Source organism: Rosa chinensis, chromosome 6 (assembly GCF_002994745.2).
Source record: "Rosa chinensis cultivar Old Blush chromosome 6, RchiOBHm-V2, whole genome shotgun sequence".
Classification (NCBI taxonomy): domain Eukaryota; kingdom Viridiplantae; phylum Streptophyta; class Magnoliopsida; order Rosales; family Rosaceae; genus Rosa; species Rosa chinensis.
This window is the reverse complement of record NC_037093.1, coordinates 37,551,194-37,568,278: the sequence shown is the minus strand read 5'-3', so window position 1 is coordinate 37,568,278 and position 17,085 is coordinate 37,551,194. Positions and strand designations below refer to the sequence as shown.

The following is a 17,085-nucleotide window of genomic DNA, read 5'->3' as shown; positions in this document are numbered from 1 at the left end:
TTGTGCTTGGAGAACTCCGATGAGATAGAGTCCCTGGCGATGTCCGTCCATCAAAGAATTGGATTCAAGTTTTGCTTTGGGTTTTGCATTTTGCTAGAAAATGTCATCATCCCATCTGATTGCATTTTGCAAATGAGAAAGGAAATAGAAATGGAGAAGAAGAACTAAAGGAAGTGAGAAAGGTCATTTTTACCCGTATTTTGTGCCTCACGTGCTGGGCACGTGGTCATAGTTAACTGTTCTGTGACGGAAATCGACCGTAGGTACGACGTTGATATGAAAAAATGAGTTTAGGTATCACATTGATAACTTTGAAAGTTCAAGTATCATTTCAAAAGTCCTCGAAGAGTTCAGACACTGTTGAAGTATATACTTTTAAGGGTAAATTAGTCTTTTAACCTCATTAAGTACCTCACGTGCTGGGCATGTGGTCACAGTTAATGGTTCTGTGACGGAAATCGACCGCATGTACGACGTTGATAAGAAAAAATGAGTTCAGGTATCACATTGATAAATTTGAAAGTTCAGGTATCATTTCAAAAGTCCTCGAAGAGTTCAGACACTGTTGAAGTAAAAAAAAACCCTTGTACCATATGCTCCAAAAATACACACTTATTATTTGTTGATGATAGTTTGAAGTAGCTACAGAGGAGGAGTGTCAACAGTATCGAAATATTTTGTTTGCTTATGAGGCGGCCTCTGGTCGGCGGGTGAAATTACAGAAGAGTAGTGTGGCTTTTAGTAAGAATGTGAGTGCAGACAACTATATTTAGCAAACTTACTTGGGGTAGAGCATGTTGATAAACATGAGAAATATTTAGGGTTGCCTACATACGTGGGTAGATCCAAGACTACTGATGTGCTCATATTTTCCTATATTTTTATGCCTCTTAATCTTGATATTTTTTTTTAGTTCTCTTTATTTATGATTCATTTACATCTTTTTGTGTTTTTGTAGGTTTGTTTCATAGAAAGAAGAAAAGAAGCTAAAATGAGCTGACTAGGATTGAAAGGCAATGTGTAATCTGAGACTGGGAATCTGCCTGTGCAGAACATCCAACTTCACCGAATTACTGAAAAATACTCGGATCGAATAAGATAATGAGCCTTACATTCATCGAAAGCTACGGATATCTACATTATGTAGAATTTTACGGATCTCGATTTCGATACTTTTTGAGAAAGTTATGATTATTTGAGTGAAGATAGGTCGGATAGGAAATCTGCTCGGGAATTTACAACTATTCGCGGAGAACTCAAGTTTGGCTGCACAAGATCATCAATCCTAATGTTTCAAGGAGTTAATTCAGATGAAGATTCAATGATAAACTTATTCCTACTTTTACAAGAGATATTTCAAGGTTTTCCCATTCCAAATTACGAAAGGAATCTACACCCAAGTTTTACAAGGAAACATGAAGCCAAAGATGAGCAGAAATCTTCCCTATATAAGGGAGCACGAATTTACATGAGAAGGAGAGTCTCAGGAGCACAATGTAGATGCCTAAGAAGTGGAGACGATTCATCCATCTTCCCTTTCTTTTCCCTTCCATTCTTTTTATGTTTTTTGCTATGTTTTACTTAGTTATCTTTTGCTAAACCTTTTCTAGGGTTAGGATGATGCCTTATCATGATTGTTTATGTACTTTGATGTTTTATTGATGGATTTATAGTTTCTTTATGATGAATGCTTAATCACTATTTGAATTGATGCTTTATGTTTAAGTTCTTTGATTGATCACCTTAGGGCTTTGCATATAGTAATTGGAAGACAAATTTGAAGCAGAGATGCAATATAATTTGATTAGCTTCTTGTGATTAAGTGTGGTAAATTACATTATTACTTGAGAAAGACTAATGGTTTGCTTGATTCCCTTGTTTTCTAAAGCGTAATGAATCCTTGCATGTTAAATTTATACCTGAGAAGGATATACTGCATAGCTAGGGTATAAGATCTTTACCCGAGAGGGAGAGCATCATACACTTAAGGAAAATTATGGTCTAGAGTGCCTGATCGAGAAGGACTTAGATACGGGAATTGTCATCTAGAGAAACAAAAGAATCTGTTAATTGCATCGAAACGTAAATAGGATTGTTAGTGGTTGATTTTGAAACCCTAGGTTTTATCATTATTTGTTTGTTTGTTTCTTTCTTTAATTTTCACATTATTTGTTTAGGCGAAAACCTTAAAACCATATCTTCTTTAGTTTGATTGTTTATCTGTTTTTGTGTTTGGATTAATTAGGTTAGGATTTAAATTGATTATCAATCCTCAGTTAGAACGACCTCGTACTTGCACACTATACTAACAACGATTCGTGCGCTTGCGAGTTTTAATTAAAGTTTCACAACAACTACAGCTTTTAGCTACGTAAAAGTGAAGCTAACCAAGAAGGTGGTAAGTTGGCATGAAAAGCTGTTAAGTGGTGCAGGAAAAGAAATTCTAATAAAAGCATTTGCACAAACAGTCCCAAATTATTTAATGAATTGTTATCTGTTACCTTTGAGTTTATGTGAAGATCTACAATAGTTGTGTGCAGGATTCTAGTGGGGAGATTCTAAAGAGAAGCAAAAGATTCATTGGAGGCCATGGGATAGGTTATGTGTCCCTAAGATGGAGAGTGATATGAGATTTAAGAACCTCCATTGGTTTAACCTTACAATGCTTGCTAAGCAAGGATGGAGGATTTTGAAAAATCCTTTTGAAAAATCCTAACTCACTTATTGCTAGATTGTACAAGGCGGTGTACTTTCCAAATGGTAATTTTAGTACCGCAAAATTCGGTGATCGTCCTTCTTTTCTGTGGCGCAGTGTTTGGAAAGCTAGAGCTGTATTATTATGGGGATTAAGATGGCATATTGGTAATGGGGAGTCTGTTAATATTTGGTATGATTGTTGGCTTCCAGATTCTTTCCCTAGATGTCCTTCTTCCCCTCCTCCAAGAGATGCTTCAAAAAAAGTTGTGAAGTTAATTGATCCTTTCACAAGAAAGTGGGATGTTGAGAAGCTTAATCCGTGGTTCACCTCGGATGATAGAGACTTGATTTTGAGTGTACCTATGAGTCATAGAGCTCCAAATGACAAGTTAGTTTGGCATTTTCACAAGAAAGTTTTTTTCATTACAAATAGTGCTTACTTTATTGCATTGGGATTGGTCTTGGCTCCCCCAACACCAGTAGACCCGTATAAAAAATTATGGGCTGCAATCTAGAATGCTAAGGTGCCGGGTAAAGTTGCTTTGCATGCTTGGAGATCTTGTGTTAACCTACTAGAACTTGTCTTAGTTCTAAGGGTATATTGGTGATATGACTTGTTTAATGTATGATAATGATGTGGAGAATGGTGTCCATTTGTTCACTTAATGTTCTTATACAAGGGAAGTGTGGGAGGCTGCCAGAGTATCATTGCCAACGTTGGCAATTTAAGATTTGAAGGATGAGCTACTGGAGTTATCTAGAGTGCTCAATAAAGAGCAATTTGCACAAGCTCTTATGCTAACATGGTCAGTGTGGAAAAACTGTAATTCTCAATTATGGGAAGGTAAGAAACATCATCCTACTGAAACTATTTTTTTAGCCATGTGTTGGTTTAATGAATTTTCAAAGGCAAATGACAAAGGCACAACACAACGTGCTCAAAGAAAAGAGTGGTCTACCCCAACAGATGGTTGGCTTAAATGCAATAGTGATGGATCATTTCTTGCTTCATGTACTAGAGGTGGTTCAGGAGTTGTATTTTGTGATGCTGCAGGAGCTTTCAAAGTGGCAGCGATGCGACAATTTGATCAGGTAACTTCTCCATTTCACACTGAGTTATTAGCGCTACATGAGGGGATGAAATTGGCCTAGGGTATGAACCATGCAAAAGTTGAATTTGAGACGAATTGCATGATGTTGGTTCAAGCTTTGAACCAAGACACCATAGATTGCTCTATTATGGGTTTTTAGCTTGAAGATGTACGAGAATTGATGCGGGCTAATTCTCACTATAAGATCATGTATGCTCCACGTGAAGCTAATAAAATAGCGCATAAGTTAACAAGTCAAGCTTTGTGTACTAGTGATAACCAAGTTTGGTTCGTAATTACTCCTGAATTTATAAGGGATGTCATTCTAAACGAGTTTACTCGTTAAAATCTTAATGAAATATTTTCTTTCAGAAAAAATTTATTATACCGATAGTGTCATTTTAGATACATTTTATATGTATTAAATTGATTTTATTTAAATGACATATATGACACCAAAATTTATAGAAACTTTTGACACCAAACTTTAGATTCCCTCTATAATAGTAGATAGAGAAGTGTAGACACAAAAATATTTTTTTTGATCAAAAGAGGTCAACCCATTCATTAAATTTAGCAAGCAGTACAAAAACGAAACACACCTATGGGGTTGACAGAAAGAATCGTTCCTTAGAACACCCTAAAAATCCTATTCTAAACAAGAATAAGAAACCAGCATACCCCTAGTACACCACCTTTTAGGAAGTCCACGCACCATTATTCCAAACAAAAACCTAGAAGCTAGCAGACATAAAATGGTTTCAACTAAAGCTCTTGGTTTTTGTGACCTAAACAAAATTTAAGCAATACCATGGGCCATAGAGACCCAATCCATAAGGAGAGTAGAAGGTGTAATATTACCGCCAACGCCCATTCTAAAGGCAGACCAGACCCTAAAAAAACTTAGGCCCCAGCCCACCCATATCCAGCCTTGCAGCAAGTCCTCCAACCCGTACCAGGCCCAGCTGGCCCAAATGGACAAAATTGCTAACGGCACCCCATAGTAACCACCATAGCAAAACAAGCCGCCCCCGCTACCACAAGTCGCCGCTGAAGAGACCAACCAGTCCATGGTGTCGCTGACAGGACCCGCCCCGGATTTCACCCTGAAATCCGAAGAGGCCCTGCGGGGCCCACCTTAGAAGAAATTTTACCAAAAATTTGACAGAACTTCCCCTAAAAATGGACAACCCAAAACCTGTAGAAAAACAATTACACTTCTAAATCATCCATCCTTATTCTCCTGGAGCCACCCTGCTCCCTATATCACAACATCTCTCATATCACCAAACAATTCTGAAACTTAAGAATATTAATCTCATAGGTTATCAGAGCAATCTAATATACAGGCGAACAAGAGAATAGAAAGCAAGATAAATGACCGATGCTTTTATAATGCGGAAGCTATGACAGCTATGCCTCAACCCCAAGTACGCTCGACCTCAAGCTAAACTGGCCTGCAAACTGGGCATTTAAAACCGAAGGGCCCAGGGGAAAACATTTAAAATCCGTTAGAGTGAGTGGACGAAAAATAAGTAATTTCAAATGAATAAGTAAAACTTAATGCTTTCCCAAGTTATTCTCTAAAACCTCGCATGCAGTAACAATCTTGAAAACACTCTTAATCATCCTCTTTACTGAAATCTCAATCACGTAACAAGAACATCTTGAAACCTCTTAAAATCTCATCCTCAATCCTTATAAAAACATCCTTTTCATGAGGCTCGTTTGATGACTAGAAAGGACTGCTGTCTAGTCATCTCATGCCATCTAGGAGGGACTGCCACCCAGATGACGCATCGGAAGGGACTGCCAACCGGGATAGGAGGCGGTGGATAGATGGGACTGCCAACTAGCCACATGTAGTAGACGGGACTGCCGACTAACCACAGGTAGTAGACGGGACTGCCGACTAGCTACCTCATGTCATCTGGAAGGGACTGCCAACCAGGTGATGCATCGGATGGGACTGCCAACCGAGCTGTAGTCTGGAAGGGACTGCCAACCAGACTATTACCTAGAAGGGACTGCCAACTAGGTAAGATACGCATGCGCCAAAACTGGCCTCCTTAATAAACTAAATAGCCTCCTCAAGAACTGAACATAACCTCTTTCAATCACTTGCTTTCGGAAAGAAACTCGATATTACCTCAATAAATCAATAATAATTCACCGAAAGCATAACTCAGTAATAACTCACTAACTCAATCCTCGATATCTCAATAAATCCTCGAAAGCTTAATCACATACTCTATAATTCAATAATTGCTTTCGGAAAGAAAGTTCCATCTAACCCAAGTCTGATAAGTGCGGAATTCAAAACCCAATAAATCTCGATAAATCAATCATGCTCAAATATTTGCTAAAATCCGTCGCACTCGTATATCTTCATAAAAACTGATATTCGAAAACAATAATTCTCATAACATTTTTCCAAATCAGTCACTTCCCGAAAATCATTTCCCAACTCAATAACTCATGAATGACTATCTCAAAAATCTACTAAAAGCCCTCGGGAAGGAATTTCAATACTAATCTCGTAATCCATAAATAAATCTCGATAAACTAAATCTCAAATATTCAAAACATAATTAAATCTCAATTGGAAGAAAATAATAATAATACTGCATGCGGAATTAATTTAAAAACAAATGTCCACTCACAGTACTATTTAGGCGACCATGCATACGAGTTCCTTCATCGAGCAATAGCTCGGTACATCGCCCTGTACACAATTATATTCCGTGAATAGTTATTCGACAAATTAATACGATTCCTAAAATCAATTCCTCATAATTACATCTCCACTTCTCCTCGGATGCAACCCAAATTATATCACTAATACCATTTCGTTAATTTAAAGGTTCCAAGGCAGAACCGAGAGATATCCGACGGCCGGATTCTCGTAATTCGATAATCGAAACCCTAAACTTCAAAAATTCATAATTAATTCCAAGCTTCTCCAAAATTCACCAAATTTCATATACAAGCTCTATGATAATTATAGAATTTAACTAGCTAAAAATTGAAATTTATAAACTACCCTAGCCGCCGCTACCGCCGCCCACAGTGGCGGCGCCGCCGCCACCATCTCCGATGGCCACCAAAATTTGGCAGTAGCACCTTCTCAACACACTGATTCAACTTCTCAACTACAACATTCCCAAATAACAATTAAAAATGGCCGAAATCGATTCAATGAACAAAAACCCAGAAATCCTCAAGAACCCTAGAATTTCAATTCGTCGATTCGGCATCTACACAATAAATCGTGATACAAGGCCATAGGGGAAATGATCAGTGATGAAAACCGAACCTTCGACGGCGAGATGGGGACCGGAGGTGGTCGGAATCGCCGGAAATCGGCAAAAGCTTCAAACTGCAGCCGGAGGAGTTTTTCCTTCGATCCGTGGTTTTCCGGCCAAATCGTGGAAAACCAAGGTTGCTAGGGTGCTCGGAGGGAGGAGGCGCTCCTCTGGTGACCGGTGGCACGCCGGTTGGTGGCCGGAATCGCCGGAAATCGGAGGGAGAGGGAAAATGGTCGAACCGGAGAAGAGAGAGGTCGGGGGAGAGGAGAGAGAAAGAGCTGGGGTAGGTTTCCGGAAATGGAAACCTACCCGGGGTAAATGTCTATTTTAATCAAAAATTACCATAAACAGTAACTTCACATTTTTGGCCATAACTCTCGCATACGAAGTCCGATTTTTACGTACCACATATGCACGCGCTCGGTTTAACGTCCTCTACAACTTTCATGAAGGAAATTTTCTCAAATTTTGACCCGAACAAAAAGTCAACTTTTAGGGCCCCCTAAAAGCATTGAAACGACAGTAAAAGTGAAAGTAAAAGTTGTTTACCGTCCAAATGACTAGTAAACCGGTGAATTCGGGTTCGGGACGTCACAGTCGCCACCAAAGCCACTACAGCCACCCCAATTTCCATTGCTGCCGCCGCACCAGGTACAACGGGCGATCAAGCATCCATGACTAGCCACTCTAGAGAAAAGCAGAACATTTGCTCCACCACCATCGTCAAAATCAAAACCCATTCCATCTTCACTAACCATCGCCATCGAAGGTTAGATCGTCTAAGGATCGAGTTCGCCCAGTCCGATCCCATTGAGTTAATCCTTCAAAGCAACAAATCCTAGCGCTGTCGACCTCGCCACCATATCTCCAACCCGCACGGCGAAACTTGAGACACCAATCACTTCTTCAGATGGAAAAGACTCCACCCCCAGAGCCTCCCCAACGACAAGGAGCACACTCCCTACCAAGAAGGAGGTGGCAAGAAGCAAAGATAGTCGGACTGACTTCAAAGCAGCCATCAGACGACGACCCGATATAGTAGAAAGGTTGAGCCGTCTACCAAACCCTAGTAGAGCACGCTAGGTTCATAGAACTATAGAATGTAAAACCTGTTTGTACGTGCAGACACAAAAATATGGTAAAACTGGCACTAGCGTTACTTTTTACAAAATTTTATTTTAAAAAAAAACTTGTAGATGCGGGGCAGTAACTCAGTAAGTGCGGTACTTATATTGAATGGGCCGGGTCCGGACGGCGGACGCTGATACCTATACTCGGAGCTGACCTCTCTCCCACTCTATCACCTCTCTCTCTCTCTCTCTGAGCTCAGAAATGGTAGCATCAGCTTTCTCGGCGCCTCTGAGCTTCTCATTCGCTTCGCTCCCTTCCGTTTCCGTCAGGTACGCAACCAAACGCAGCAAAAAAATGTCTCTAATTTTGGTAGATTTCTATAGCAACAAAGGATCGTATTTGATGAATTTTGTGCTACGAATGCAGAAAACCGACGAGGTCCACCGTCTTTGCGACCTTGCGGACTCCGTACGGCGATGCTGCCGGTAATCCCTTTACTAATTTATTCAACTTCGTATTGAGTAATTTACAGATTCATGTGTAAAACCCTTAGGTTTTAGATGGTTTCAGCTTTTGCAAAGTGATTAATTGTAATACGCATTGCTGCTGCGTCCAGGTTTATCTAGTGGTTCGTCTCTAAAGCTTGACCGCAAGTATGTTGGTGATACTAGTACAAGGTGTGTGCGCTCTCGTTGATTTAGAGATATGACAGTATTTTCACACTTGAGGTGTAGATTTTTGATGAGAACTGGATATAAAACCGGATACATGATTGTTACACTCTTTAGATCAAGGCTCGATTACACTGTTTACAGTTCAGTTTGACTGTTTGAAGTGAATATAAATTTTGAAATGGTTTGAAACATGTTTAGTTACGGTGCAATAGAAGCCAAAAAGGGGAATCCGCCAGTACTGCCAGCAGTTATGACCCCGGGAGGACCTTTAGACCTCTCTTCTGTGCTATTCAGAAATCGTATAATCTTCATTGGGCAGCCTGTCAACTCCTTGGTGGCTCAACGAGTCATATCCCAGCTTGTCACTCTGGCTACTATTGATGAGGAAGCAGATATCCTGGTATGCTCACACTTTTATGTCGCTCTTCTGCTCCCCCGATCCTGTAATATATTCAGCAGGGCTAATGTTTCAAGATTTCAGTCTTTAAAATTATATATTTCAGAGATTGTGACTTTGTCTTGTACCATTTCAGGTTTATTTGAACTGCCCTGGTGGGAGTACATACTCTGTGTTGGCAATTTATGACTGCATGTCTTGGGTAAACATCATACGGTTTTTATTTATTTAATTTTCTAATTCTGCTTACATTTTGGTGCTTTTGCCCTTCATTGATATTTTACATTTTCCTCTTGGGATTTGCTTACTTTGTCAAATTTGTGATTAAGTTCTTGTATTCTTTTTCTGGGATTATGATTTCCAGAACAACATAATATGTAGTTGATCGATGTATTTGAGAATCAATTTGAAAAATGTGAAGTTGAACTTTAAAGCAGTCTCCTCCAAATTTTGAAATATTCAGATAGTATTGTATTAATGGAGAGCAACTGAAAATATTTCAGGGTTGTATCTTTGGTGAATAATTGTGTTCATTCGGATTAGATTAAGAAGTCAACATAGAATATGATGCTAGTTCTGTCATATGATTTAGGGATTAAAAGGTCTGAATCTGCTAAGTGTTCTAAGGCATGGAGAAAATTATAGCAACAATCTGAGTGCACCATATTACAAAATTATATCTATCCACAGATTTTTGCCTTGCGCAGAAGAAATAAACTTGTATTTATAGTTTATGTTCTTATAGCATTAATTGATTTTTCTTCTTCTTTTCCAGATCAAACCTAAGGTTGGTGTCGTATGTTTTGGAGTAGCTGCAAGCCAAGGAGCACTTCTTCTTGCTGGAGGAGAAAAGGGAATGCGCTACGCAATGCCAAATGCACGAATTATGATACACCAACCTCAAAGTGGATGTGGGGTATGACTTGACTTTTTGTTATAACAAGATGCTTATATAAGTAGGAAGATGTGAACTGATTATTATCCTCCTTTCATTTCATTAATTTGGATGGATGTTACAAATATTTCTCTATAAGCAAAACTTCCAATCTGAATCCTTCATGTTATTTAAAAGATGCTTGCTCAAAGTAGTTGGTTTAATTGGATATATGACTGGTATTGTAGTGTAAGACCGTGTTACTGAGTGACACGTAAACCTGTCTCCCGTATACCATTATCAGTCTTGGTTTTGGAGACATAACTGCCTTCAGTATAGTATGTTAGTTCATTCTGTAGATGGAATCACTTATCTTTATGGGTTAGCTACCATTTACAACCTCAGATTGTAATCTCTTACATTTTCAATTTCAACAAACTCTCTTCCCCCACCAATTTCGTGCAAACCAAGGCTGGAGTTCGGCAGACCCTCAGCAATGTTCTTACTTACTGATGTGTATTCTTTGGACCATAATTCTGGTAAGGTACCAAGGGAATTAAGGGTTACTCTCCCAAGCCCACTTGGGAACAGTGAAGCTGCGTGGGAAGTTACCTGGGTTAAATGACATTTCATGCCAGCAACTAGTGGAACCATAACAGAATTGGATTGCATGAAATTGTTATGTCTGGGTCACCCTGGGTGTTGTGGTGGGGTGGGGTTTTGCAGTATGATATGGGGTACACGCTAGAAAATTGTAAGCAAGCATGTTGTTGATGTTAGAACCCAATAATTTGGGCTACGTGTTTAGATAACGGGATTGCTGCATCCATGTCTATTTGCTTGCTACAATGCTCCTGATGGGCTTTGTACCTAGAGCTTATTATTTTTTTATTTTCTTGCATTGCAAGTTTGATTGCAGCTTGAACCAAGATTTTCCCTCTATTGTTTTGCACTAGTAAAAGTTGTACAAGCATTAAACAGCTATCATTCTCACACATGAGACACATGCAGGCATGAAATCATGCTTGTTAACATAAGCAAGAGCTGTTTTTATTTTATTTTTATATGTTATCCTGTTACTGCACTTGCTCTTTCTTCCTAAGTTAAACCAATTTACTGATTATTTATTAGTCAACAATTGACTCATTTGAGATTGCTTCTAAAATTGGCAAAAGCTCTTTCAGATTACCAAAAGTGCTTTTAGCACCGTTTGATAAAAAGAGTTAAAAGTGCTTTCTGAATTATAGAAGCACCTTTTGGTGGTTTCTGAGAAACACGGTGCATGTGCTTCCTTAAAGAAGCGCATTTCCGGTCATCTTTGAATCTTGTACATCAGATTGGCATGTCTATTTGTACTAGATTGAAGGTGTTGTCTCAGACAATCTTCTCTCTTCAAATTCATAGATTCTTTGTGCATTAGTTGCTGTAAGATTTTAAATACTTGCCATCATAGTTATAATCTTTTCGTTTATTATCTGATTTATGCATTATCTGAATGTAGGGTCATGTAGAAGATGTGAGGCGCCAAGTTAATGAAGCAGTTCAAACTCGCCATGTCAGTCTCTTCTCCAACCTTTTAATTTTTGGACAAGCCACATAGATACTATACATACGTACATACCTATTATATAAATATTTATATAGCATATTTACAGGGTGTTGTTATTAGCACCCCAAATTTGAATTGGCACCCTCAATTTGTCTTTATTATTCAAATTGTCCATAATACCATTAATTCAATGCATTCTTCAAAAGGAAAAAAAAAAAGAAAAAAAGAAAAAAGAATGTTATAACTCCCATGGGGTCATGCCTTCTTAGGCTATTTTGGATGCATAATGCAATTTCGGAGGTAATTATACACATTGCAGCCTAATTGACTTGAATCAAATTGAAGTGGGATGAATCAATTCTATCTGTACTAAAGCTAATTGAGTAGAAAATGAAATGATATATGAGTTTTGCACTTTTGCATATGATGAGATGCTGCCTCACTGGGTTATCCAGAAAACTGAAAGTTAGCTTCAACTTTGTCTGCATCTGGGTTGTAGGAATAATCTCTCTGTGCCATGGGTTATGGCTTCATTTGATGACAGAAATAACTAGGTTTTGTCTCGATTAGTCTCATGTTTTCTTTTTAAGAAATCATGTGTGTTATAAAAAAAAAAAAATGTCGAACAGATTATGTTATCCAGGGGCCTGGGCATCTCGTTTTGTGTCGTGTTTGACTGGTACATGATGATGCCATGATCACTATTTTTAAGAAGCATAGTGTAATCTTATTGCCCAATTCCCCACAACCCCCAAAGGAAAAAGGCATAAATAATTGTCCACCTGTCATAGATGGGTGCCTATTCAGCTATTCTCTTATTTTGAGCTATTGTTCTTGATACTTTTGGGTCCAAGAACTCACTGAAAAAGAGATGGGCTTGAAAGCTGATGATTATTCTTTAAATTTTGGAATAGTATGCCATTCTCAACTCTGGATGGATCAAATTGTTCTTGCTGTTCAAGTTCCCAGGAAATTGATATTTAACTTGATATCCGTTTTTCTTCTCTACATATATTTCAATTTTCATAGCAGCTTATTTGCTGCTCCATATTAACCTTTTCTTTGGTTTTCTGTCCTGATTAATTTCATGCAGAAAGTCGACAAAATGTATGTCGCTTTTACCGGCCAATCTCTAGAGACGGTGCAGCAATACACCGAGAGGGATCGTTTTTTATCTGTTTCTGAGGTAATATTACTGAACTCATCTCATTACTCTTGAGGCTTGTTGATTTAAGTACTCATTGAGATAATGTAAAATCCATTTGCTCCTGACCATATTACTTTGAGTGCATTCTGGGTGCTTTAAACCACTAACATTGCTGCCTTCTATTGCAGGCTTTGGAGTTTGGACTAATTGATGGTGTGCTGGAAACAGAATACTGAATCAAAAGATTTTAGCATTTGTCCTGAAAAAGAAATCAATTTTTGTTGTTGTTGTCATATTTGCAAATCAATAATACAGTGCAATTCATTATCACATAATTTTGAATGCATCCTGTGAAGTAACAGAGCATGTACGGCCTGACACGATCATTCCAAGTAGATCACCTGATGGCTGTACATGACTGAAGCAGATAACATGAATGGACTAGATTAGATTGTAATTGGATTTAATCTTGTTCAAGTGTTTGTGTAAATCCGATTGGGAGCATTAATGTAGAATGGATTTAATCTTGTTAGGTGTTTGTGTGATAGAATTAGGAACTGAATGATGAGGACGATAAGAACGGTAATACAAATGGATTGAAATATTTCTAGCAAATTAACCCTAACATAGCCATTCTGTTGCTGAAATCATAAGTGAACCCTAGCAAACCCCAAGCAAGAGCGACGTGCTATCCCTACTCTTTTCCTCTCTCAGATGGCTTTCATTCATGATGTCATGCCAAGCTTCACTGCGTCTTTGGTTGATGGTGGTGACCATTGATATTGGCCCTATGGAATAGGACTTGCTATGAAAGGTCCTCACGCATTAGGGCAATATTGATACTGGCCGTATGTCATGTGGACTACAGGCACCTGTATCATTTGCTCCAACTCATTTATTCTTCCTAGGTCACTGGGATTAGTTGAAGCACTGGGAGGTGCCATGGTGCAAGTTACCCCTCCAACTGACAATGGTTCCACTGAAAAATAGCAGGCTACTTGGTTTATATACAATACAAAGTAAAAATGTTCTCAACCTACAAAATATGAAGGCGCAGTGGCATTGACCTTTCACACAAACACCCTCCAGGATCTTGGCAAATGTATATGAAAATTCCAGAACTTACTAGTATATGAAGTCAATTCACTTCAAATCTTTGTCAAAAATTGAGTGTTACATTAAAAGAAGAACCAGGCCACATCTATCATATACACCTTATCCCCTCCACTGTGCAAGAATGCCCTTTGAAACTGAGCCCCAAACACCATAGAAAAGAACTGTTTTGCATCCTCTTCGCTCAAACACGGTCACAAATTCACTTCATGCTCAATTCCTTATCTTTCTTTGATGCCAAACTCGAACATGGGACTGCTCCCCCAAGACCAAGTCAGGTGAATTGCCCTTGTGGGGTCTAGCATTCTTTTCAGTAGCCATGAGGTCTCGCTAAAGTTCTGAGTCTTGACTTCCCACTGCTCATCCGACTACCCGGTCTGAGATCTGACAATGGTATCACTGGTCTTTCTATTCTTGGTTTCTTAGGTGAATTCTGCATACTGACCTGACATTAGTGTATTTAGTAAGAAATGGAATATCATCTATTAAACAGAAAACTTACAATTAAGTGGACAAGACATCCACTGCCAACTCCTAGAAACATCATCAAAACACCAAACACAGAAGAAAGATTCACCAAGCATAATAACAACAGAACTACAAACTGCTGAATTAGTCTCAAGTGAATAAAAAAACAGGAGTTATTCCTTAAAACTGAAGAAACAGAAGTGCATACAGATGCCAAGTGGACTATATCCCAAAGATGTAAAACTCATCCTGGCTCACATTTTCATAAACTCTCTTGTTTCTCTCCATCCAGAACCCAAAACACCATCACCATAGCACTCTCCCAAGGACCAACTCCTTCTTGTGGAGGAGAGATGATATAGGCATTGTAAAGCAGGTTTTTAATTCCATCTATTTTTAGGCTCGAAAGCTATGTGGTTAACACATATCTTTTTATCAACCAACATTCTACAAGTGGGAGATAGAAATAAAATTTAGACATATAGTTACTCATTGTAAAATATAAGTATTTATAGGTACCTCCATTTTATAGTTTACAAAAAAGAAGTTTAAAATTCACTACATTCTCCAAATAAGGGATATTGACGAAGAAACATAGATTTATTATTTTTGTTCTTTTAATCAAGGGGAAGGAGGGAAACAAACTCAGGAGCTATTCCAAACCAAAATACTAGTAGCCCCACAAGCTAGCTATTAAACTTAGGCGAAGTTGTAACTCATTGGGACAAATAAACTATTTTTAGCATTGAAAAGAAAATTTGAAATGTTATGACAAATAAATCATGAAGAACAATGGAATCAAATACCAAGAGTATCTATTCTTAAAGGGTCAGACTTACACGTTCTGAATGAAAACAATCAATTTAGGTAGGAAAGAGAAATAGTCCAAATTTTATAAAATCATACTTCAGATAAAGTTCCTAAAGACTAAGAACAATACAATAATAAAATTTTGGTCATAGGACCTAACATGCAAAAACATTAAACTCCACACCTGAATAGTGAACTGCAAACATTAAGGGAACAAACCTTGGAGAAAATCGAAATCAATTCTCATGGGGCACCATCATCAAAGAGAACTTTATAAAATCTTTTTCTTTCTTCTGGGTCAAACAAACCTCCCCTGTCTCCCTGCTCATCAAGGTCAGACAAATCCTTGCCTTCATCTGATCTACCCAAAACCATGCCTTTGTTTCTCCTTTTTTCTAGATTTACTAAATGGCGCCTGCGATTATATTCATGAAGCCCATCCTGCATAAGTTCTCCAAACTTCTCCTTTATGACAACAAGTGGATCCTTATGAACCAGTTCTTGCCCATTATAGCCTTCTCTAAGAAGGACAGTATATATCTGATACTTATTTGATACATAAAATATACCAGGGTGCTTCAGCAGCAAAGCATTCAATCTCTCTGGCAAAACAAACTCCCTCCTAAAATGTCCGAGCTTTACAATTGATGCTTTCTTCCATAGAGTCAATGACAACAACTCATGCACCAAGCCGACTGTCCTCTTCTCCATCTCCTTTGATCCCTCCACTAAACCTTTGGTGTCCAAGTACGGAGAAATATAGGGAGTTGCATTAAACTCATGAAATCTTTCCCATGACTTGACCCAAGTTGAAGGCAAAGAGCAACTGAAACATGGCTCACTTCCCTGCTTCTGAGCTGAAGCTTCAATAGCAGAAACTGCTAAATCCGGATTCCAAGCCACCAGCTCAATCTCCATAGAACTCCTTCGGCCGCTATAATTAACAATTCGAAACATGTCAGGATACTTTGGCATAAGTCTAAGCAGATAGTCATCCGGAAAACCAAAATTCCGCTTGAGTTCATTAAGCTTGACAACATTCAGTCTTTGGTTGCGGCTCATCATCAGTAACTTTGCCAACCTCTCCACAAACACAGGTTCCTGCATATCTTTGACACATTCTTCCTCTTCGACCAAAGCCATCATCGGTTTCGTGAGGTGGCAGTAGTACTCATCACCCTGCAGATAGACTTGAAAGCAACAGGGATATTTATTGAGCCAATTGAGAGCCTTTCCTTGGAGATCAAGAGTCTTGAACTTGGTCTGAATGAAGCTCACTTTTGCTACCTGATCAGGGCACCTAAGGATGATGTTCTTAAGTTGATTGTTCACCACCCACCGGCGATTCCTAGACAATGCCGATTCAAGAGATGGGTCCTTCTTCATTGACCACAGCGAAAAGTTCCGGGCAACAAGTCTTGGGTTTCTAAAGTAGTGCACTGTGAACAATGCCATTTGGTGTTTTGTGTGCATATATCTATTAATACAGGACAAACCCACAACAAAGAAACTGGAATTTGCCAAACTAATATGATTACTGAACATCAAGGAAACCCCAGTAAACTAAACCTTTGAATGATACAAATTGGTGTAAATGACAAAGAAGACAAGAACTTTTGAATTCAATTCAATTTTATCTAAACCTTTGCTCATTTCATTTGAAACAAACTAAACAGTGGAAGGAGAAGAGAGATGAACCTCGGGTTTTAGGCTTTAATTTCAGCTTCTGATGAAATGGATGGCTTCACCACCAGTTGGAACCAACTCTTCTTTTTGTTTCCCTTTGGTCCCTCATTAGATTTTAAAGAGGGATAGAAATTTGCTGCCCAACTCATAACTATTTGCCACCTGTATTATAGGACTATAGCCGTACCTAAATCAGTTCG

The 17,085-nt window shown here is 38.7% G+C and overlaps 2 protein-coding genes across 4 annotated transcripts; one reads left to right on the top strand and one right to left on the bottom strand.

Annotated features, from left to right (window-relative positions):
- The first annotated feature begins 8,324 nt into the window (after window positions 1-8,324).
- Window positions 8,325-13,323, top strand: LOC112172458 (ATP-dependent Clp protease proteolytic subunit 6, chloroplastic). Its single transcript, XM_024309811.2, has 9 exons — window positions 8,325-8,496; window positions 8,594-8,652; window positions 8,784-8,844; window positions 9,040-9,241; window positions 9,375-9,440; window positions 10,014-10,154; window positions 11,614-11,667; window positions 12,755-12,847; window positions 12,997-13,323. Exons 1-9 carry the CDS (start codon window positions 8,429-8,431, stop codon window positions 13,042-13,044), a joined length of 792 nt encoding a protein of 263 aa, XP_024165579.1. The 5' UTR covers window positions 8,325-8,428; the 3' UTR covers window positions 13,045-13,323.
- Window positions 13,324-13,911: 588 nt separating this feature from the next.
- LOC112172457 (protein WHAT'S THIS FACTOR 1 homolog, chloroplastic) lies at window positions 13,912-17,021 on the bottom strand. 3 transcript variants are annotated; one of them, XM_024309810.2, is made up of 2 exons: window positions 15,419-17,021; window positions 13,912-14,354 (listed from the first exon to the last, which is right to left on the bottom strand). In XM_024309810.2, the coding sequence occupies exon 1, from the start codon at window positions 16,742-16,744 to the stop codon at window positions 15,443-15,445; it is 1,302 nt and encodes a 433-aa protein (XP_024165578.1). In that variant the 5' UTR covers window positions 16,745-17,021; the 3' UTR covers window positions 13,912-14,354; window positions 15,419-15,442. The 3 variants fall into 3 exon arrangements, with proteins under 3 accessions (XP_024165578.1, XP_024165576.1, XP_024165575.1); XM_024309808.2 differs by having other exon boundaries at window positions 13,912-14,361; window positions 15,419-17,020; XM_024309807.2 differs by having other exon boundaries at window positions 13,912-14,366; window positions 15,419-17,019.
- Window positions 17,022-17,085: the final 64 nt, after the last annotated feature.

Bases quoted from the DNA above. Each gene is read 5' to 3' on its own strand.
- LOC112172458 (XM_024309811.2), top strand. From the start codon at position 8,429: ATGGTAGCATCAGCTTTCTCGGCGCCTCTGAGCTTCTCATTCGCTTCG. The intron at 9,441-10,013 runs GTAAACATCATA...CTTCTTTTCCAG, and splicing joins TTTATGACTGCATGTCTTGG to ATCAAACCTAAGGTTGGTGT. The intron at 10,155-11,613 runs GTATGACTTGAC...ATCTGAATGTAG, and splicing joins AACCTCAAAGTGGATGTGGG to GGTCATGTAGAAGATGTGAG.
- LOC112172457 (XM_024309810.2), bottom strand. From the start codon at position 16,744: ATGTTCAGTAATCATATTAGTTTGGCAAATTCCAGTTTCTTTGTTGTG.